The 22,797-nt window shown below is 44.1% G+C and overlaps 1 protein-coding gene across 5 annotated transcripts in view; it reads left to right on the top strand.

Moving 5' to 3' along the window:
• The window catches only part of SFSWAP (splicing factor SWAP), an 80,260-nt gene that overhangs the window by 8,616 nt on the left and 48,847 nt on the right, over positions 1–22,797 (top strand). For all 5 annotated transcript variants that reach the window (XM_070475039.1, XM_070475038.1, XM_070475037.1 and 2 more), the window contains exons 5-7: positions 7,079–7,304; positions 8,198–8,310; positions 9,231–9,366. In XM_070475039.1, coding sequence (XP_070331140.1) covers positions 7,079–7,304; positions 8,198–8,310; positions 9,231–9,366 — 475 coding nt within the window. The remainder of the gene's footprint in view (positions 1–7,078; positions 7,305–8,197; positions 8,311–9,230; positions 9,367–22,797) is intronic.

Here is a 22,797-nt window from a genome sequence, read left to right as displayed (position 1 = left end):
TCATTTAATGCTAGTGATGCTATGAAGTAGCTTCTTGTTACTATCTCTCTTTCACAGATGAAGAGAAGTGAAGAAGTTGGGTCACACACAGCAGGCAGGAACTCTGGCTCATAGTCTTTTAACTGTCGGGCCACAATAAGTTGCTATGATTTGTAGGATCCTTACATGTTTATTAGGGATGTTTAAAACATTTTTGTTGCATGTACATACCCAGAAAAGGGCTATTTGTGCTCACTGTAAAGTTTTTTCTTTGGTGTCTTCCTGCCTTGGATGTGGGTATTCCAGGTCCTTCTGTGTGTCCTGCTACAGCATCACTGAATAAACAGTGGACACTGAAAACTCACAGGAGTCTTTTGCATTCTCCTCATGTGTGCATGACACCTCCCATATTTAGTGCAGCATGGATTGATGGTTCTTCCCCTTTAGTTTTGGTAATATAGAGTTTTATTATTTTTCTGTTGACCAGTCATGATACAATGGTATTAAGTGAGTAATAGTTACATAATCACAATAGAGGAAGATTTTTTTTTCAGTTTTCATAATCAATGACCAGACACAAAGTAAAAGATGATTACAATTGCAAGCCATAATGGGAACATGATTAACTTCACAGTATAAAAAAATTACATGCAGTTTGGGGGGTCAAGCAGAGTGATGTGGTACATATGTATGGAAGTGCATACAAGCACATGTTTCATCTGCCCAGTCAGTCTCTGTCTTTTGGTTGGTGCATTTAATCCATTTACATTTAAGGTGATTATAGATGTGTGATCCTGTTACCATAGTCTTAATTATTTTGGGTTTATCTTCTGTAGGTCTTTTGCTTCTCTTGTGTTTCCTGCCTAAAGAAGTTCCTTTAGTATTTGTTGTAAAGCTGGTTTGGTGTTGCTGAATTCTCTTAACTTTTGCTTGTCTGGAAAGCTTTTGATTTTTGGATCAAATCTGTATGAGAGTCTTGCTGGGTAGGGAAATCTTGGTTGTAGGTTCTTCCCTTTCATCCCTTTAAATATATCTTGCCACTCCCTTCTGGCCTGTAGAGTTCTGTTGGGAAATCAGCTGATAAGCGTGATGGGAGTTTCCTCCTTTGTTATTTGTTGTTTTTCCCTTGCTGCTTTTACTATTTTATCTTTTTCTTTAATTTTTAATTTTGATCACTGTGTGTCTCAGTGTGTTCCTCCTTGGATATATCCTGTCTGGGACGCTCTGCTTCCTGGACTTGGTTGATTGTTTCTTTTCCCTTGTTAGGGAAGTTTTCAGCTATTTTCTCTTCAAATATTTTTTCAGGTCTTTACTCTCTCTCCTCCTTCTGGGACCCCTATAATGCGAATGTTGGTGCGTTTAATATGTCCCAGAGGTCTCTTAGGCTGTCTTCTTTTTTTTTTTTTTCATTCTTTTTTTGAGTATTCTGTTCTGAGGCAGTGATTTGCACCATTCTGTCTCCAGGTCATTTATCTGTTCTTCTGCCTCAGTCACCTCATTTATTCTGCTATTGATTCCTTCTAGTGTATTAGATGTCCCTTCATCTGGGACATAACTTTCTGCTTTTTCATTTTGATTAACTTTCTGTCATATGGTTTTTGTTTTAGTCTTTGGGACTATGCCTCTTGGTTATTCTGTCTGCCCTCTGATGGAGGAGGCTAAGAGGTTTGGTGTAAGCTTCCTGATGGGAGGGACTGGCATGGGAAAAACTGGGTCTTGGTCTGGTGGCCAGGGCCTTGCTTGTAAAGCTTTAATCCAATTATCTGCTGATGGGTGGGGTTGCACTCCCTCCCTGCTAGTTGTCTGGCCTGAGGCAACTCAGCCCTGGGGTCTGCTAGCTCTACGGTGGGTGGCGTTAATGGTGACCTCCAAGAGGGCCTACTCCAACGGGGACCCTCCCGACCTGATGCTGCCAGTGCCCCGGGCCCCGCAGTGAGCCCCTGCCAACCCACGCCTTCACAGGAGGTCCCCCAACACTAGCAGATAGTTTTGGTTCAGTCTCCTGTAGGGTCACTGCTCCTTTCCTCTGGGTCTTGGTGTGCACAAGATTTTGTGCCCTCCAAGATTGAAGTCTCTGTTTCCCCCAGTCCTGTGGAAGTCCTATAATCAAATCCCACTGGCCTTCAAGGTCAGATTCCCTGGGGATTCCCAGTCCTTTTGTCGGATCCCCAGCCTGGAAGCGTGACGTGAGGTTCAGAACCTTCACAACAGTGGGAGAACTTCTTTGGTATTATTATTCTCCAGTTTTCGGGTCACCCACTCAGTGGGTGTAGGATTTGATTTTATCGTGATTGTGCCTCTCCTACAGTCTTGCTGCAGCTTCTTTGTCTTTAGATGTGGGGTATCTTTTTGGGGGGTACCAGTGTCCTCCTGTCAATGGTTGTTTAACAGCTAGTTGTGATTTTGGTGCTTTCGTAGGAGGTGAGCACATGTCCTTCTGCTCCACCGTCTTGAACTGGAAGTCTGCTCTCTTCTGATGTTATTATAAAATGGTCTCTTGAGTAGGAAATTGCTCTGTGTAGAAACCACTTGTGAGTGCTCACTGGATCTCCAGTGGACAGCTTGCTTTTCCTTTATGGTGACGTCAGTAGTGGATTTTTCATAATTGCTGTGAGTTGGAGCAGTGATCCGCTGTGAACGTTGTACACTGTCGTGCCCACGTTAGTGGAGTAGCTCCAGTAGGCAGATGTCTGTGTCATGGATTCCTTCTCGGTCACTGAAGGTTGAAACTGCTGGCACATGTTTATGTGGACACATGCTGCCTGGGTGGGCAGGGGCTTCTCTAGCTCCTGGCCGTCGGGGTTGGGGATGGTGAAGAGAGCAGGTGCTTTAGGGGTTCTTCGTTTCTAAATTAAGTTTTTGGTTTAACAAACCAATGGCTACAGGGGCTCTGGGGGTTTCGTGTGAAGGATTGGGAGCAGTTAAGAGATCACGGCACCCTGGAGAAGTGTGCTGGTGCAGGCTCGAGGATGGCCACTTGTTTTAGGTCCAGTCCCTAGGCTAGACTCAAGCCCCTCAGGTGGCCTTACAGCTCTATTTTAGCTTTTTATACTGACTCTGTGGCTATTTGTATGTTCCTTGGGAAATAAGGACCTAGTTTTTGCCAGAATATGTAGCCCAATGCTTGTCCTGACAGTGTTTTCAGTTACCTGCTCCTTTCCCAGGCTTTGTCACCTCCCAAGTTCTGCACACGCCCAGGCCCGTTTGTGGTTGTGTTGTCTTGCACTGCAGGGAAGGTAGAGAGCATGTCTCAACCTGGTCTCTCACCCACCTGAGATGCCACGGGCCTTCTGGGCCTGTCCTATACCTTCTTGTGTTTCCCTCAAGCCGTGGGGACCAGAAGGGCTGCTGCTCAGCACACCCATTTGAGTGTATTTCCATGGGAAATGCGCTTTGTTGTTCAGTCGCTCAGTCACATCTGACTCTTTGCGACCCTTTGGACTACAGCATGCCAGGCTTCCTTGTCCTTTACAATCTCCCAGAGTTTGCTCAAACTCATGTCGTTGAGTCAGCGATGCCATCCAACCATCTCACCTTCTGTCATCCTTTTCTCTTGCCTTCAGCCTTTCCCAGCATCAGGGTCTTTTCCAATGAGTTGGCTCTTTGCATCAAGTGGCCAAAGTATTGGAGCTTCAGCTTCAGTATCAGTCCTTCCAATAAAATGTGCTTGTTTAACTTACTTTATGGGCAGAGGGAAAAGGGGGAAGGATTCAGTGCACAGTTCCCATCATGGGCTGGGTTTCTGTCCAGTAGGTTAATAGCAACAGCAGATAAGGAGTGTTCTTTGAGCAGGTGCTATGAGTCAGGTACTGTGCTTGCTCTGCTCCTCAGTCCCCCTGACACCAGTATTTCTATGATGGGGACACAGGCTAGAGCTGTCAAGAGTAGCCGCCCCAGGTCAGCCTGTGGGTCAGGCCTGCACTTGCAGCCCAGAGCCATTGCAGAACTTGGGGTCACGTGGTTACGCTTCGTTGAAGGTTGCTCTGATTAGAGCGTTAATTCTCACCATGTGTTCAGCTGGTGTGTTGCCATGGGATGGGGGTGCAGAAAAAAATTATTTACCCATGTCCCTGGGGAGTTCGTGTGTTTTCTCAGGAGACTGTGAGGGCTTTTTATATATGATGAGTGCTGACTAACCCCTGGTCCAGTATGTGATGTGCATGTTTGTTCTTCTGGTACTTTGTCTCTTAACTGTTTGTCCCTCTTTCCATGCAGAATTTAAATGTATTTGTAAAAACACATATGTCACCATGTTCCTTTCTGGCATCAGGATTTTGAATCTGGTTTTAGTAGACCTTTCCACCCCTGACAGCCCTGTAGTCTCTGCTGTTACATCCATGGTTTTGTTTTTACAATGCAGTTCATGACTCAATCTGATATTCATTTGGGGATGTGATCAGAGAGGCCTTTCCTGATAGCTCAGTTGGTAAAGAATCCACCTGCAATGCAGGAGACCCCAGTTCAATTCCGGAGTCAGGAAGATCTGCTGGAGAAGGGATAGGCTACCCACTCTAGTATTCTTGGGCTTCCCTTGTGGCTCAGCTGGTAAAGAATTTGCCTACAATGCTGGAGATGTGGGTTTGATCCCTGAGTTGGGGAGATCCCCTGGAGAAGGAAACAGCTACCCACTCCAGTATTCCAGCCTGGAGAATTTGATTATAGGACTTCCACAGGACTGGGGGAAACAGAGACTTCAATCTTGGAGGGCACAAAATCTTGTGCACACCAAGACCCAGAGGAAAGGAGCAGTGACCCTACAGGAGACTGAACCAAAACTATCTGCTAGTGTTGGGGGACCTCCTGTGAAGGCGTGGGTTGGCAGGGGCTCACTGCGGGGCCCGGGGCACTGGCAGCATCAGGTCGGGAGGGTCCCCGTTGGAGTAGGCCCTCTTGGAGGTCACCATTAACGCCACCCACCGTAGAGCTAGCAGACCCCAGGGCTGAGTTGCCTCAGGCCAGACAACTAGCAGGGAGGGAGTGCAACCCCACCCATCAGCAGATAATTGGATTAAAGCTTTACAAGCAAGGCCCTGGCCACCAGACCAAGACCCAGTTTTTCCCATGCCAGTCACTCCCATCAGGAAGCTTACACCAACCTCTTAGCCTCCTCCATCAGAGGGCAGACAGAATAACCAAGAGACACAGTCCCAAAGCGACTAAAACAAAAACCATATGACAGAAAGTTAATCAAAATGAAAAAGCAGAAAGTTATGTCCCAGATGAAGGGACATCATAAAACCCCAGAAAAATAACTAAATGAAGTGGAGAGGGACTGTATAGTGTCTTACATACATTTGCTTCAGTCGCAGACCCTGAAAGGATGTTCAAGCATGTTCCTAAAGTGCTTTGTTTCTCTGTATTCATCTTCACTTTGTGAAATTACCCGTCTGTTTTTCTGTAACCACCATAGCCATAATACTGCCCAACAGGTTGGTGGGTCATGAGAGAACATCTCTACTTGTGGCGGCAGATGGGGTTATATTTTCCCGTAAGGATCATTATTCTGAAGTAGTCATAAATAATTATCATATATACACTGACTCCAAAATTAATCTTCCTGTTGAGCCAAAGCCACTGAAAACATGCATCAGCATCCAGATTTAAGTGCCCAGTGGGCCTTTAACATGGCCTCTGGTTTATTTTAGGATCAGTAAATAGCTTTAATTATAGACATTTATGCTCTTCAAGAGTGAAGGACGTCATTAGTTCAGGAATCACATTTGAGAATTAAGGCACTGGTATTTTGTGAAGGATTCAGGCCTGAAATGACAATAAGCATCTTGACTGTGTTGTTAATGAGAGGTCATTTCCCACTTTATTTGCATGTAGTTTTCTAGTATTAATCTTTTCATTGATATTAATAAAAGTATTTCAGATGTGTGGCTTCCAGCTTCTGGTCTGAGGGGCTCCATGTGTGGGTAGGAATTGCTCAGCTTGGGATATGGTAGAGGTAACTTGGCAGCAGGTGCAGGAAAGAGGTGGGGTCTGATTCCTAGTAGTAAACTCACTCTAAGGCAACAAGATGATTCACCCAGTAAACGTGGGTGAAACCCTCCCTTTTCTGACCAGACCATACCTTGCTGTTCAGTTGCTAAGTCGTGTACAACTCTGCAACCCCATGAACTGCAGCACGCCAGCCTTGCGTGTCCTTCTCTATCTCCCTGAGTTTGCCCAAACTCAGGTCCATTGAGTCAGTGATGCCATCCAACCACCTCATCTTCTGTCGTCCCCTTCTCCTCCTGCCTTCAATCTTTGCCAGCATCAGGGTCTTTTCCAGTGAGTTGACTCTTCCCATTATGTGGCCAGAGTATTGGAGCTTCAGCTTCAGCTTTAGTCCTTCCAGTGTATATTCAGGGTTGATTTCCTTTAGGATTGATTAGTTTACCTTGCTGTTCAAAGGACTCTCAAGAATCTTCTCTAGTACCACAGTTTGAAGGCATCATTTCTTTGGTGCTCAGCCTTCTCGATGATCCAGCTCTCACATCTGTACATGACTGCTGGAAAAACTGTAGCTTTGACTATATAAACCTTTGTTGGCAAAGTGATGTCTCTGTTTTTTAATACGCTGTCTAGGTTTATCATAGCTTTTCATCCAAGGAGCAGGTGTCTTATAGTTTTGTGGCTGCAGTCACTATCTGCAATGATTCTAGAGCCCAAAGAGAAGTGATTCTTAGATCCTTAAAAAGCTTGTTGAAACATGCACCCTCTCCTAGAAATAGGCATGTGTGTGTGCCGAATTTACATACAGCTTCCCCGAAGATTCATAACCTCTGAAGCCTGTCATGGAACCATGGTTAAGGGCGCCCAATATATGGAAACATGTTGATTTTTTTTAACAAAAATCTTCCTCCTATCAGTTCAGTACAAAGCTAGAATGTCCTGCCTCAGCATGGGAGCTTTCTCCTCACAAGGTTCAGAAACTGGGTGTCATGGGACAGGGGCCAGTGTCACAGTCTGTTCAAACTGGGCTCTTCCCATTGAAATGTCTGTAATTTCTTATAGTTGGCAATAAAAACCAGGGTCATTTATATGTTTTGAGTCACGTAGTGAGTGGACAGGAGAACAAACTGGTGACATGAATGTGTGTGTTTTCTCATAGCCACCAACAGCCAAAATGCACGCCATCATTGAGCGCACGGCCAACTTCGTGTGCAAACAAGGTGCACAGTTCGAGATAATGCTGAAAGCCAAGCAGGCCCGAAACTCTCAATTTGACTTTCTACGCTTCGATCACTACCTCAACCCCTACTACAAATTCATCCAGAAAGCGATGAAAGAAGGACGGTATACGGTACTGGCAGAAAACAAAAGTGAAGAGAAAAAGAGTATGTGAAACTGTTTCTGTTCTGCTTTGGTTGGGGTGGGGTGTGGTAGGGGTAAGGGGGGACCCTGGAGAAGTGTAAAGAGGGTCATCCTCATAAGCTTGACGTCTGCACTGCAGAACTTCCAGAATGTTTATGAAGTCCTGCTGCCAAGGCCCAAGGATTAAACCTGCTCTATAGTCTAGTGTGACACTCTTCCTGCTAAGTCTGAAAATATATTAGATTCCTAATTAATATTTTTATAGATTGGTGATGTAGAATTAAATATTGATACCATCAGAGCATAACCATGTTGGTTAGAAATAATTTGTTCCTTTGGGCTGTTGAACGTGTCACAGAGAAAGCAGCAGGTTCATGCTTCATGGATGGTTCCAGGGTACACGCCTGGTTAGGGCCTAAGGTTGAGTGTCTAAATTTGGAATTCTTATGACAAAGACCAATTAAGGATTTCGAATAACATCCTGAGACAGCTCTATATCTGTCTGTCATTGAATTTTTCTTTCAGCTGAAACATGATTTTCAAAATCAGTTGTGTCAATCTTACTACAGACCTTACCTTCTCCATGTTGGTCTCCTGTAGGTTTCTAAAATACCTGTTGCTGTTATTTTACCTTCATAAATCAGTGAGATTTTTGCCTCTTTTGTAAAAAAAAAATGTGAATATTCAGTGGCCCCTGACTGGTAAATGCCAGAGGGTAGGTGCCACTGGGCCATGCCTTTCTCACAGCCTGCCTTGCTGTTGAGTGACTTGGGGGGCAGCGAGATGAGGTGTTTCCCAGAGGGATTGTTTGGGCAGATTACTGAGGAATGGCAGCACATAGTTCTGCCTCTGTCTGTTCCTACGTTCTCACACAGTATATTTGTACCTTAAAGTCTTGAATGTGCTTTGCTTTCAGAGTCGGGCGTCAGCTCTGACAATGAAGATGACGACGACGAGGAGGACGGCAGTTACCTGCACCCGTCCCTCTTCGCCTCGAAGAAGTGCAACCGCCTGGAGGAGCTCATGAAGGTGCTGGTCTCCTTAGAGAACACACCTGCTGATTTAACCTTGGGGGGTTGCTAAGCGAGCATGGTTTTGTGTATTAGCTCTATTTCGTTTTATGATCGTTGAGGTGTATTTCGCCATTTTGTTTGACTTGGCAGCAAAGGATTTGGTCCCTTTCTTTCTTTTTTTTTTTTTATTTTTTTTTTTTGGTCCCTTTATTTCTTATGTGTCCTGTTTTATATAATCACAAACAGATTATTTTCATTTTATTATATTTGGGATATTTTTTACTATTTGGGATATTTAGAATAAGTAAAATGTTGATTGAGACTTAGAAAATGGGTTTTTCATACACATTTTATTACGAGAGGATTTCATAGGTTCACAGAATATGTGCTGCTTGAAACCATCTATCATAGGAAACATAATGTATTACCTAAAAACCTAAATTTTTTTTTCATACTTATCATTAGGAGTTAATCCACACCCTTCATGCTGCCATTTGTGATGTGAGAAAACAGGTCCCTCAAACCTAAGCTTATCTTTTCAGTAGTCATGCAGTGCAGCTGATCGATTGGACTTTAAAAGCTGTTGGTGATTAAAAATGGGAAATTGCTTTGAGGAGGAACACAGTTTGAGATTTTGAGTGAATGTGGAGGCTGACACTCTTTCTCAGCAGCAGTCTACTCCTGATCTCCCGTCCTTACTTTCCCTCATGTCATTAGGAAGAGTGAAGTGATTCGTTTATTCAGTTCCTCTGGATCTGACCAGCTAGAGTGCTCAGCCACAATTACTCAGGGCCTCCTTGGGTGCAGGCATGTTTACATGCATGTGCTGAGGTTTTTCTGAAGCATAGATACTGTTCTAAAGTTGAGATGAACCTTCTTGCCACAGAAAGGTTCTGCATGACGTGGAATGTGACCTGGCATCTTCTCTCTCTGCAGCCTTTGAAGGTGGTGGACCCTGATCACCCCCTTGCAGCGCTGGTCCGTAAAGCCCAGGCCGACAGTCCTGCCCCCACCCCGCCCACTGCAGATGGTGCAGCCGTGCAGCCCTCCCAGGTGGAGTACAGTGCTGACTGTGAGTATTTTGTTGTGCACTTCCCGGCAGGGTGTCAAAAAAATACGAAAGCTGGCGGGCAGGTCTGGTAGAGGTGCCATGAGGAGCCTTTATGTTGAACATCCTTAGCCCGTGGCCTCATCCTCTTGCTTGTCGCTTCATATTAGCAAGATGGCTGCCCTATCACCAGCATCAGCGCTGCATTCCAGGACAGATAAAGAGGAAGGGCAAAAGCAGAAAACAGTGTTATGGTCTTCTCATCCTACAGCATAGGCTGGGCAGTGGACTTTGATTTGGACACATCGCTGCCCTAAACAAAATCAGTTCTGTTAAGAAGAGCAGGGAGACAGACATTGGTGTAATGTTGTGTGCCATGGTCACTTTGCTGAAAGAGACACAGGGCTTAAAACAGTATCTAATATGCACCTTGGAATTGTTTTCAGTTCCTACTTATTCTCTGATTGCTACTCTTCTTAATCTTAAGATTACTAATAGAATGCAAATCTTGTGAAGTTTTATTCAAGAAATTATTTTGAAAGTATTTAAAGTATTTAACCTTGGTCTTACTACCAGGTCTTTTTAAAATTATTTTATTCAGAGGTTAAATATTGAATGAGAGAAGAACCTTTAGCAAAGCCACAGGAATTCTGTTCAGCCTACATCTCGTATCTGATACAATGAATCCATCTATAAAGCGTGTCACTCTGAGCGATTAGAGGGTCAGCCTGAGGTTAATTCCATTTTAAAATGTATAAAGTGCTTGTTTTGGGGGAATGAAGCTTTTGTTAAAAATGATAACTGTGTCCTTTTGCACTTCCTGTCTGGCACTGACATGCAATAATGTGTAATTTTGATGTGCTAAATTAACATTTTTAGACTTCAGAAATCAGTCGCTTTAGTGAACTTAATGCCTATGTCCTAATTAAAAAACCTCTTAAAGAACTCAGGTAACATCTTTAATGCTTAAATCAAGTCAAATGAAATTTCTTTAAATGTTCAAATCAAAGAGCAGATCTAACCCTGTTTCATCTCAACTGCTGGTTAGGGTTTGGGCTTGGGGTGTGGTGGACCTGTCATAATAAGCAGAAATGCCTGCAGCATTTTGTAAATCACTCCCCAGGGGCTTTCTGTGTAGCCAGCCCGCAGGGTGAATCTGCTGCTGCCTCAGCCCAAGGTGCAAGCCGGCTGAGCGGGAATTCTCCAGTTTCCTTCTTCCTTGCTGTCCCTTTTCGGACCTGTCCTTGAATTTCCATAAGTTCAGTATGATGTCCCTACATCTCCACTAGATTCCTAGAGCTATCAAACTTTCTAACGTTGGGAAGGAATAGAAATTCAGGATTGAGTGGTAGTTACCTGGTTATTCTCGCTGCTTATCATTAGTGTACATGCAGTTAATTGTGACATTGGTAATGGCTCAGTGTGTCTAGAGACCCTGTGGGACTGGGCAGGGGAGTAGCTGAGCGAGAGGAGCTGCTCAGTGACTCAGGATTTCACTGCAAGGTCTTGTGGTCTGATTGTTGACCATGGTCTGGGCCAAGTAATGGCAGGATGAAAGGTGTGGGCAGGTCCCAGGGAGCCCATGACTTCAGCCCCTTCTACCACCCACCAGGGGCCCCGGAGGCCAAGGTGACTCATGGCACCCTCTTCCCCCCCGGGATAATCTCACCCTTGCTCTTTGCAACTTCTGTGAACCAGTTCATAAGTGAGAAGTCTTGGTTCCCTGCCTGACCCATGACCCCAGATGGAGATCCAGTCAGGGGGCACCATTAGTAACCGGCTCTTCCCCTCAACAAAATAGTTGTTTTGATGGTCATCATTCTCTGGTGTCTCAGCTGGTAAAGAATCCACCTCCAATGCAGGAGACCTGGGTTCGACCCCTGGGTTGGGAAGATCCCCTAGAGAAAGGAGAGGCTACCCACTTGAGTATTCTGGCCTGGAGAATTCCATGGACTGTATAGTCCCTGGGGTCGCAAAGAGTCAGACCCAGCTGAGCGACTTTCACTTCACTTCATCTCCTTCACACGTGCAAGAGGGACAGACATGGTAGGAGAGGACCTTTGGGGGTCGTGCCTGGACACCCCGCATCACGGGCAGCCTCACATCTGCCCAGGCCCACAGAGACGGAGGAGCTGGTGCCGGCAGATCCTGTGGCTGATCGGACATGGCAAACGTCAGGGGCCTTCCAGGTATTCCAGAGAAACAAGGAATCTAGCATGTTTGGGTGAAACATCTCAACTTACAGATGTTGGAAGTGAATTCGTATTTTGTAAAAATACAAGGCAGTCCAGCAAAACATACAGCAAGCCAGATGCTATTCACAGGTGCCTGCCTCAAACCTCTGCTGTGGGTGCAGGAGGGATCACAGGCTGTGGGTCAGAGGGAGGTCGAAGAGCTCCTGTGGAGACTGTGCTCAGCAGTAGTCAGCTCTGCCTAGAGGCTGGGGAGCAGGCTCTGAAGCGTCCTTCAGATTTCACACAGATTTAAATGCATTGTTCCATTAAATGCATTGTTCCAGGAGCGAGACCAGTTTTATTGAAATGATTCCTTCCTGGTAGGAAGTGAATGGGCAGTGTGCACAACCCCTTGGCCACTTCCTGGGCCACTTCCTGGAACTTGCCTGTGAAGAGGGGTGCAGGAACAGCACGTAGTGAAGGAAACGTTCCCTGAGAGCCCTCCCTCCAGGATCAGCCCCTTGGGTTGCCATGACAACAACTCATCTAGCATCCAAGAGTCTTAGGGTGGGAGAGGTGGCCTGGGTGTTCCCAGGAAGATCCCTGGGCTAGAATTTGGCTCTGGATCAGAAAAATGCTTAGAAAAAGTAAATACAGATAGCTTTACTTGGGTTCTCAAAGAAGTTGGTTTTTATTTGTAGTTAGATTCTTAACAGCAAGCAAGAATATGAAAAATTTGAAAGAGAGGCACAATAAAGGGCCACATCTGATGTGGCCCATGAGATAACCAAGTGACATATTATAATAGAAGTCCTTGGGAGGTCTGAATAAATTCGTGATTTAAGCAAAGTGTGTGATTAAAACAGGTCTGAAAATGCTGCTTCCACACGTACCTGAACGTGTGCCCCTGTTGACTCACTTTTGGCATGGGCCACACCCTTGCCTCTGACAGGCATACTCACCACGGCCAGCCTGGGTTCTGTGAGTTGAGGTGAGGTGAGGTGTACTTCAAGAGCAGAACCCTAGGTTTGCCGTGTCTTCCTTCTGTGCTTTCACAGTTCTTTCTCCCTCCTTGGGTTCCACAGCAGTTTTTTGTTTTTGTATTTTAAGCAATTGGTGTTTTAACCCATCTTTTAAAGGATTCAGTTTCATTTTCACAGAAACAACCATTCTCTTTTCCCACCCAGATTTCATCTGTTTGCATAAATGTTAATTAAATACCTACATTCCAGTACATCTAACTGGAAAATGTTTAAAAGTGAAAAACTCTGCTGGTAAAAGCAGAAAGGCTCAGCCTTCTAAGGAAGAATGTCCTGGCCTGGAGTGTTAGTGCCTCCTGGGGCCTCCCCAGCACAAAACCCAGAAGACTCTTCAGAGGGAGAGGATGAAGGAGCCCCCCAGAGACAGGTTCAAACGAGGAAGCGCTGGCTTGTGAAAAGCATGGTGTCAGGAAAAACTATTCAGAAAAGATCCCATTAAAACCTCGCCTTTTATCTAACAGCAGAATCACTTCCAGGTTTAAGTGCCAGATGTGAGAGTCTCAGGAAAGTAAGTATACTTCAACAGATAAAGAATCATCTATTTAAACTAACAGACATGATATTTAACTAATGGAAAAAAATAAAGCCATTAAGAAAGCAGAAAAAACTAATAATACACAAACAGCTTTTACAGTCAAGTAAGGAAAAAAAAAAAAACAGTTCAGTAGAAGAAATGAACTGTAGTATGACTAATTCACAAAGGCAAAAATGACCATACAATTTTTTTTAGGTTTACCCTTGCTGCTCACTCAAATGGCATTGTATCTGCTAACTTTAGAACCTAACCTCCACAGAAAATAAAATCCAACATTTCTTTTAAATCAGGCTACAGCAAATATATGAAGAATCTGAGACTTCATTATGATAAAAAGATATCCATTTGCAGGCACATGAAAATACTTTGAAATTATATGTCTTAAGATAAAATAGATGTTTCTGGACTATGGAAAATGTTCTTTTGTGTATACCTTTTTTAATTTCTTAGTAATCACAGATTAAATAAAAGAGATGCAAATGACCCTACAGTGACATACCATTTTTCAGCTGTCACATAAGCAAAGGACAAAGTTGACAGCACTCACTTGTTGCTGGTGAGAGTGTAGACTTGTATCCAGCAGAGTGGAGGGCAAGTGGACAGTGTAGACCAGAACTAAAATGCACCTGCCTTTGACCCAGAATTTCTCCTATATTTCTACAAATACATGTGTAAAGATTGAGCTACAAGAGTGTTCACTGTGGGACTTCCCTTATAGCTCAGTTGGTAAAGAGTCTGCCTGCAATTCAGGAGATCTGGGTTTGCTTCCTGGGTCAGGAAGATCCCCTGGAGAAGGAAATAGCAACCCACTCCAGTATTCTTGGCCTGGAGAATCCCATGAACAGAGGCGCCTGGCAGGCTGCAGTCCATGGGGTCGCATTGGACACGACTTAAGCTACTAAACCGTCACCACCACCTGGTGGTTCAGTGGCTAGGACTCTGTGCTCCCAATGTAGGGGGCCTGGATTTGATCCCTGGTCAGGGAACTAGATCCCACATGCTGCAACTAAGACCCAGAGCAACCAAATAAATAGCTAAAAAGAAAAAAAGAATGTTCATTGTAAAAAAGATTTTTATTAGTAGCACAAGGCTGAGCTGCCCTCTGTGTCCTCAGGGAAGACTAATGGAATAAGCATCAGGGCATGCGTGTGTGTTGTGGGCTGCTGGAGTTAGAGAGGAGCTGGAGGCCCTGCCTGGGGCGCTTGGTGTGGGTGAGGGTAGAAGGCCCAGGAATAGGTTTTGGTGTGAGACCATCAGCATTCAGTTCAGAAGTGGAAAGACAAGTTAGAAACTAGTACTCACGGTGCCCTCAGAAGAGGACCTGGAAGAAGAAAGTGCAGGGCAAGGAGAATGACTCCTTCCCTGTCATTTGTACTCCTTTAAACCTTCTCAGAAAAAATACAGACTTGGGTGATGCTTATTTTGAAACACTGGTATCCTGAATTAATTCTTTGCAGTTCTGTGATTTAATGACAGGACTGTTTTGTCAGCTATCCCTGTATTCTGTTGAGGCTGAAGCAGTCCCTTTGACAGCTTTTATCCCAAAAAACAGAGGCTGTGGTGCCCACCTGCTGGGGCCCATCTAGGTAGCTGGAGTCTCTAAGTTTTTCTGTCTTTTCATATGACTTGGTGTTTAATAATCACCTTAAAATGTACTCAGTTGTCCCTTGTTATTTACTTTCTGCTGATCAGAGATTTTCCTAGATTTGGCAGTCTAGGAGGAAAACCATCTGTTTTTATTTTAAAAGAATTTTTTCTCAAAGTTCCTTAAATATAGATATATGAAACTTAATCTCTTTCACTTATTAGTCTGACAGTGAACTGTCATTCATGCTGTTAGCTGTTATTATTTGGCTGTCTTATGCTATTTAGCTATAAATCCTTACCAAAGAGCATAATAAATAAAATTAATTATGCAGGAAACAGTAATGCTGAAATACTACCCACTATTAGAGCATGTGGTTTTTTTAAATAAAATGCCAACTCAGTTTTTTCAATGTTCTATAAATAGCTTAAGTGAAATTAAACCACATCACGTGGCTGCAGTAGATATTTTCTTGCTTCTTCCCAGTTTTTAAAATGTGGTTTTGCTTTTAGCATTTTTTTCCCTGCAAAGTCATGATCTGAAATGCTTTACTTACCTTCCATACTGTCCTTTAGAAATGGCTTTATTGTAATTCAAGAGAAGTAGAAGGGGAAAGGTAAAAATATTACCCAAGATGCCACCATCCAGAAATGGCCATTTTTAGCATTAGGTGAACATCATTGACAGTGGGAAAGGCTGAGGTAATCGTGGGGACAAAGGGGGGAAAAAGAAAGCTCATATCTTTAGGATACAAAGATAATTTTTATGAAAAGATGTTTTTAAAAATTTATGTGTAGATAGAAATATTTGTGTTAAAATGGAAATAAGCTTTATTTTTTTTTTCCATTTATTTTTATTAGTTGGAGGCTAATTACTTTACATCATTGCAGTGGTTTTTGTCATACATTGAAATGAATTAGCCATGGATTTACATGTATTCCCCATCCCGGTCCCCCCTCCCACCTCCCTCTCCACCCGATCCCTCTGGGTCTTCCCAGTGCACCAGGCCCGAGCACTTGTCTCATGCACCCAGCCTGGGCTGGTGATCTGTTTCACCCTAGATAATATACATGTTTCAATGCTGTTCTCTTGAAACATCCCACCCTCGCCTTCTCCCAGAGCCCACAAGTCTGTTCTATACATCTGAGTCTCTTTTTCTGTTTTGCATATAGGGTTATTACCATCTTTCTAAATTCCATATATATGTGTTAGTATACTGTAATGGTCTTTATCTTTCTGGCTTACTTCACTCTGTATAATGGGCTCCAGTTTCATCCATCTCATTAGAACTGATTCAAATGAATTCTTTTTAATGGCTGAGTAATATTCCATGGTGTATATGTACCACAGCTTCCTCATCCATTCGTCTGCTGATGGGCATCTGGGTTGCTTCCATGTCCTGGCTATTATAAACAGTGCTGCGATGAACATTGGGGTGCACGTGTCTCTTTCAGATCTGGTTTCCTTGGTGTGTATGCCCAGAAGTGGGATTGCTGGGTCATATGGCAGTTCTATTTCCAGCTTTTTAAGAAATCTCCACACTGTTTTCCATAGTGGCTGTACTAATTTGCATTCCCACCAACAGTGTAAGAGGGTTCCCTTTTCTCCACACCCTCTCCAGCATTTATTGGGAAATAAGCTTTATAATTTTACTTGAATTTAGCTGAAGAACCTATAATCAGAGTCAAAGTGAAGTAATTCCTGAACTTCAGATAAAAGTTTCTTCCAAGAATTCAGTTTTAAAGGTTAGGAGAACATTAGAGAGGTTGGAATTGTAGGGTATGTTTTTTTTTTTTTTTTTAAGCTTTTTATTTTTTGTCTTAGACATTATTAATCAACTAAGAAACTAGAGAAAATTAAGTCCTCATTAAAATACTTTCCCTTCACCCCTTCCCTAACTCCTTGTTTTTTGTTTTTATTTTTTTAAAGAAATAGGCTTAGATTGTGAGAGTTAAAAGTGGTATTTATGTTCAGTTCTGTAACCATAATTCCCTGGTTGATTATTCTGAGTTCTTTGGGTTAGGTTTTTTGTCAGAGCATCTCTGTTTGAGTTCTTTATCTGATTCATTTCTTGGTCATTAGAGTTTCATAAACAAGTAGGTTTTTTGCAAGGTTTCTATTTCATACATACTTTAAAAGTGCCTGCCTTTGACCCTAGTGTAGAAAGGAAAAATTGTCTGGGTATAAAATTCTTGTGTTGCGTATTCTTTCTCTGAGATCTTTGTAAACTCTAATTTCACATGGTCCTTCCTCTCAGAGAAACCTAGGTTGGCTGACTTTTGCCACTGACTAGTTGTGTGGGTTAGTTGTTTGGTTCTCATTAGTTGCTCCTGGGTGCTGTTCTCTGAGATCTCATGTTTGAAAACCTCTGTGTTGCCCTTTGACATAAATAGCAACTTGACTGAGAATAGTTCACTTACTCATACTTGCTTGGAACTTGGGAGCATTGCTGAGTGTTGCTGTGAAAAGGAAGAGAGTGACCAGCTCCATCTCCCCCACCCTCACCCCTTAAGAGCCTACTTTTTCTGACTGGATATGTTAAGAATTCTTTCTTTGTTCTTAAATTTTAATAACTTACAATGAAGTCCTCAGTTTTCTTGGAATTTATTGCATACCCTTTTCAGTTGAAGATTCTGTTCTCATTTCAGGGAAATTATGTTGTACCTCTGAACATCTTTTAAAAGATGCCAGTTTCCTTATTTTGGATCATCTTTTTCTTCCATGTCTGCCTTTTTCTCTTTTTTGTTTTAATCTCTGTTTCTCTTTGGCATTCAGCATGATCACGTCCACCTCCTGTCCCATCTTCTCCTTACTTTGATTTTTTTCAACTATGACTGTTCTGTTCCTTACAGTTTAAAATGTACCAGCTTGATAGCAGTGGTGTTTGGGTCCTCAGTTTGTTTTCTAAACTCTTCAGCAAGGTTTGCAAACTTTCCTGTAAAGGTCCAGATATAAGTGTTTCTAGTGTGGTGACTGAGCACTCTCTGAGGCCGCTGCTGGTGGAGTGTGAAAGCTGCACTGACTGTTGGGAACAGAGGCGTGTGACTGGGCCTGATAGAGCTTGATTTAGGGACACTGAAATTTGAATTTCATAGAATATTTGCATCATGAAATGTTGTTTTATCAGGTGGTTTTTGGTTTTATTTTTGAACCATTTGAAACTGCAAAGCCATCCTGAGCTCTCCCAGGCTGTGCTGAAGCAAACACACAGGCCTGGTTCCTGACCCCGCTCAGCATGATCCCTTCCATCTCATTGCTTGCTTTACTTCCTTTCTTTGTGCTCGATTGAATTCCTGTCTCTCCAGATTCGTCTGTGGCCCAAAACTCAAAAGATTGCTTGGGTTCTGTTTCCTTCCAGACTCAGTTCCTTGCTGTCTACGTTGCATGTTCCTTGCTGGATTCCTTTTGCAGGGCCTCCTCCTTGTCACCTTCCCCCTCACCCCTCACCCCGCTCATTCTGGCAGCTCTGTCCAGACCTCTAGTTCCAGCACCGGGCACCCCTCCTCTATACCAGTCACACCTGCCCTGAGAAGCTTTGTCTGCACTCCCAAGTGCAGCTCCTCTGGAGATTCCGTTCTCCGCTCTTGTGGGATCCTAACAATGCCCTGGAGCAGATGTCCTTCCCCAGGTCACCCCCCACACCCCCGCAGCCTTGCCTCACCCTGGGCTCCTGGTCACACACTTGAGCCTCCTGCCTTCTCCATCCAGACTTTCCAGAATCCATTCTTATGTAACTTGTCTCCAGAACCGAAACACAGTATAAAATATTGAGATCATTTTGCTTGAGGGTCACTGATGAAGACTTTAAGTAATGGTTGGAGACAGGGCATCCTAAGAAATAACTTGTATGTGCACAAAATAGAGCAATTACTTTTCAACACTGGCCTTTTAAGTTCTAGAGTCATATGTTCACATGTCTAAAACTGATTCCCTTGAGTGGTTTCCTGGCTTTGCAAGTGAGATATTCTCAGTATCACTACAGAGGTCTTCAGATTTTCCTCTTCCAGTTTGATGACAGCAGAACAGGTCTTCTTTTGTTTGGGTTTTTTTTTTCCCCTTGAACACTGGGCTGGGAAATTTCCTGGCAGTCCAGTGGTTAAGACTCTGTACTTCCACTGCAGAGGCTGAGGGTTCCATCCCTGGTCAGGGAAGTAAGATCTGCAGTTGACTTTTTTAAAACAAAAAATTCCATTTGTGGAGGGGAAAGTGTTTTAGCTTCAGAGTAAATAGAAAATGCTAGGTGTGTGACACTCTCCCAGGTGACACATCACAGCCTGCAGACAGAATCCAGCCCACCACCTGTGTGTGCGACCATGAGCTAAGAACAGGCTTTACAGTCAGCTTGGTAATGGGGACACTATGAATCCCGATTCAGTGGAAGTTTTACCCTGTAAAAGGAATTGTATTCTTCCCACTAGTGGACCTGTGCCCCTCCCCCCCCCCAAAAAAAAAACCCTGCACTCAAATATTTTTACTGTATTTTGAATTTCAACAATTTAAAAATATGTGGGAATTTGTTTTTGCTCACTGTTAAGTGCCTGTATAGTATCCTCGGTGTTGCTGCTTAATCCATGACCCTAACATAATTACTACCTGTGTTTCCATAGGAAAAATTTACCAACCCTTGGTCTATCCCAAAATTACTTAAGAGACTTTACCTGAATATGAGTATTCTTACTTTATTTACTCTTTTTTTATTAGTATGATAGCGCTCGTTAAGACTCCAGCATTTACAGTGTGTTGTTGTGGTAGGAAGTGTCTGTATGTTTCCAGCCCCTACCACACCTGCCTTCTCACCATCACCCCCTAACTTGAGTGCATCCAGAATAGGACTCTCATCTTGCCCCCCCCCACCATGTCCCTGTTTGAGGGCACTTCGTCATTTAGGCTAAAACATCAGGCATCACCTCAGTTTTCTCTTCCCAATTCCCACATCTTGCTGCGCATCCTTGGGGATCACGTTCAGGGCCTCTCTCGGATCTGACATTCCTCACCACACTTGCTACTGTCTCTCTGGCCTCGTCATCTGTTGCAGCCCCCGTCAGTCTTGGTGAGCTTTCCCGTAGCCTGTGCTTCCTCTGGTCAGTGGAAGCTGCCCTGCCACCTCTCTATTCAAACCGTCCTCTTGATTTCCCGTGCCATTTAAGTTCCGGAAACTCGCCTCCACTCTCCACCTTGCCCTGCACTGTCACACTCGTCTTCCTGTGCTGAGGGGGTTCTGACCACAGGGCTTTTGCACCGGCTCCTCATTGGCCTGAAATGCTCCTCCTCAGAGCTTTCGCTGCTCAGGTCAGGTCTTCCCTGGCCTTGCACAGTATCCTTTCCCCTAGTTCATTCTCTTCTTACATACCCTGTTCTATGTTTCCATAACCCTTGTCAGAACTGGAGCTTACTTTGTTTATTCCTTGGTTTACTTTCATACTCTGACTTGGCATACAGAAGTTCCCAGAGGGTAGGATATGTCTGTCGTGGGTACTGCTGGATCCCCAGCTTCAGGTGCCTCTCTGACGCAGGGACCTGTGTAGTAAATATTGGCTAGATGGACCGAAGAAAGGAAAGACTAACCATGAAGTAATACATTGAAGAGAAGAATGAATAATGTTGAACTCTGAACTCTTTGACCTGAGCTCAGACTATGGTAAATAGGATAAATTACTTATCTCTTTGATTAAAAGAATTTTTAAGTGTCCAAGTCAAAGTAATACATATATTTTCAAGTCAAATAATAAATGCTCTAACTGTTGCAAGTTTTTGATGATTCTTTCATATCTCTGAATAATGTGTTTATAGCACTGTTTCTGGATTTATCAGCTCTAGATTTTCTCTGACGTCTTTCTTGCTATGACAAATGATGATTCGGCTCACTTGTGTGCCCCTATGAAGTCTGCTCTCATACCCTAAGTTTTGCTCATGTTACTAATTTAGTTTTGGTTTTGGCTACTTTGTAACTTTAATATATTTCAACCTCTGTTTCCTAATCAAAATTCAAAAGGGAACAATACAGAAATAGTTTATTCATGAATCCTGTGCACCAGTTCGATTCCTCTGCAAAGTTTTGGACCTGTCTCTCTGTCCTGATCTCTGTCAGAGGAGCCCCAGCTATCAGGTGCCAGGACAGTCAGCCAGGCCACTGCTTTTACTTCCTTGCCTCCAGTTTGCAGAGAAATTGAGTGATGCAGGCTCTTGTTAACTGTCCCATCTTTCTAAGCGAGTCTTGATACTGTATGCTTCATGTTTGCTGCTGCGGCAACTTCTCTGTGATACCGGTGGTTGCATTCATGGTCCGCATTGTGATGACTGACAACTGTGTTTTTGAGCTGTGTGCCTCGGGTACCAGTCTAGACAGGCCCTGTTCCCAACCTGCAGCCCACCGTATTCCAGTGACTTCCAAGCATTGCTTTCCTGTGTTAGGGCTGTTTTCTCCTGGTTGGTTTGTTTACTCCTGTATTTTACTGGAGCACGTCCTCCAGTAGTTTGCCAAGAAAGGGTACACAGGAAGACCGATTTTTTTAAATCCTTGAATGTCTGAAAATGTCCTGATACTGCTCTCAAACATGATAGGTCATTTGGATGGACCCAGAATTGTGGGTTGAATATTCCCCCTCAGAGTTCAGAAGGTTCCAGACTTCTGTCTCCTAGAAGCCTTTGCCCTGTGTCATTCCAGTTCCTGCTTTTCCACTTGTGATTTATACGGTCATTGAACAAGCTGGCATCGCAGTCAAGCGATGCTGGGGCTAGACAGCGTCTCCTCCATCGCGGAGCATCACAGAATGAACAGGAGCCCTGGGGGACTGAGTGCACAGTGCTGGCAGATGGAGCCGGGGGGCCCTTGAGCCACGGCTTTCAGGGCCCCGAGGCCTTGACGGCAGGTGCCTCCCAGAAGGGGAGCGTAGCTAGGGGGGCGGGGAAGGCTCTGTCTAGTCCAGGAAGGGGGCCCTGGAGCTTCCGGGGCAGCAGTCAGAAGAGATCTGATTCTGGGGAGTCGGATGTGGGTCTGAGAGACCACGGAAGCCAGGCTGACTCAGTGGGAGGAGGCTTGACTCAGCTGCAGGAAGCAGGAGGTGCCTGTGCGTGGGGACAACCCTGTTCTGGACACAGTCCATCTGTGAGGTTTATGAGATGTCCCAGTGCAAGTGTTGAGTAGGCACTTAATGTACTAGTTCAGCTCAGGGCTGGAGATGGCAGTTCTGGAATCAGCGAGTATAAATAGGATTTAAAGCCATTGAACTTATTAGAAAAGCCTGGGATGTAAGCTGGGGGGCCATGCGGTGACCTTGAGGGGCACAGCTGCTGCTGCCCAGGCCCGCTCAGCTGGTAACACAGCGCTGCTTCTTCACATTCTCATGTGAATAGAGTAGATCGATTTTTTAAGAATATACTCATTTCTCCAAAGAACTTGGGAACGCTATTTTCATTCTTAATACAAACACATGTTTATCTTCCAGAATTGACAGCAGGTATTGCTCACCGGGTCTCTAATCTCCGAGAACCCTTCCAGTGCTGACATTCTCTTCTGAGAGTTGGATTTATTTATATGAGATTTAAAATTGCATACAGATATCAGTAAATTAGCTCTGATTTTTGCAAGAAGCCAACTGAATAGAAGGGCTTTGAAGTAATTAGGCAGGTCTGTGTGACCCTGGGTTCCACAGCTGTCTAAGCACACACAGTATCAAGGAGGAAGTACTTAAGGATGTGCGTGGTGCTTTTAAGCAACTTGATTTTTTTCCATACAACTATACCTGCCCTTGCAAAGTGTAGACCCCCCACTGAGATATTTCTCTTGGGTTTATCGGGAGTAGGTGTTCGTGGTACTCAGTGATTTTTATTAAAATCATATCGACATTTAACTTGGGGTAAAACCCAATTCCCTTTTGGAAAAGTCACAGGAAATCCTGAGATCAACAGCAGACCTAGTAAGGAGCTGTCTGTCATGGAAGCTGAGGGGGAAATGGAACCACAGGGGTCCTTTGTGACCCTGCACCTTCCCTTGCCCCCCACCCCCTGCCCCAGTTCAGTCTGGGACACAGTGGTGAGTTCCCAGGAACTAGACCTCTGTCTGTCCTTTCCTCTGTCTGGTCCAGGCACTGTCAAAACTTAGAAGAATTTCTGAGTTGGGAG

Source organism: Odocoileus virginianus, chromosome 12 (assembly GCF_023699985.2).
Source record: "Odocoileus virginianus isolate 20LAN1187 ecotype Illinois chromosome 12, Ovbor_1.2, whole genome shotgun sequence".
NCBI classification, from domain to species: Eukaryota; Metazoa; Chordata; class Mammalia; order Artiodactyla; family Cervidae; genus Odocoileus; species Odocoileus virginianus.
This window is presented reverse-complemented; position numbering and strand designations above follow the sequence as displayed.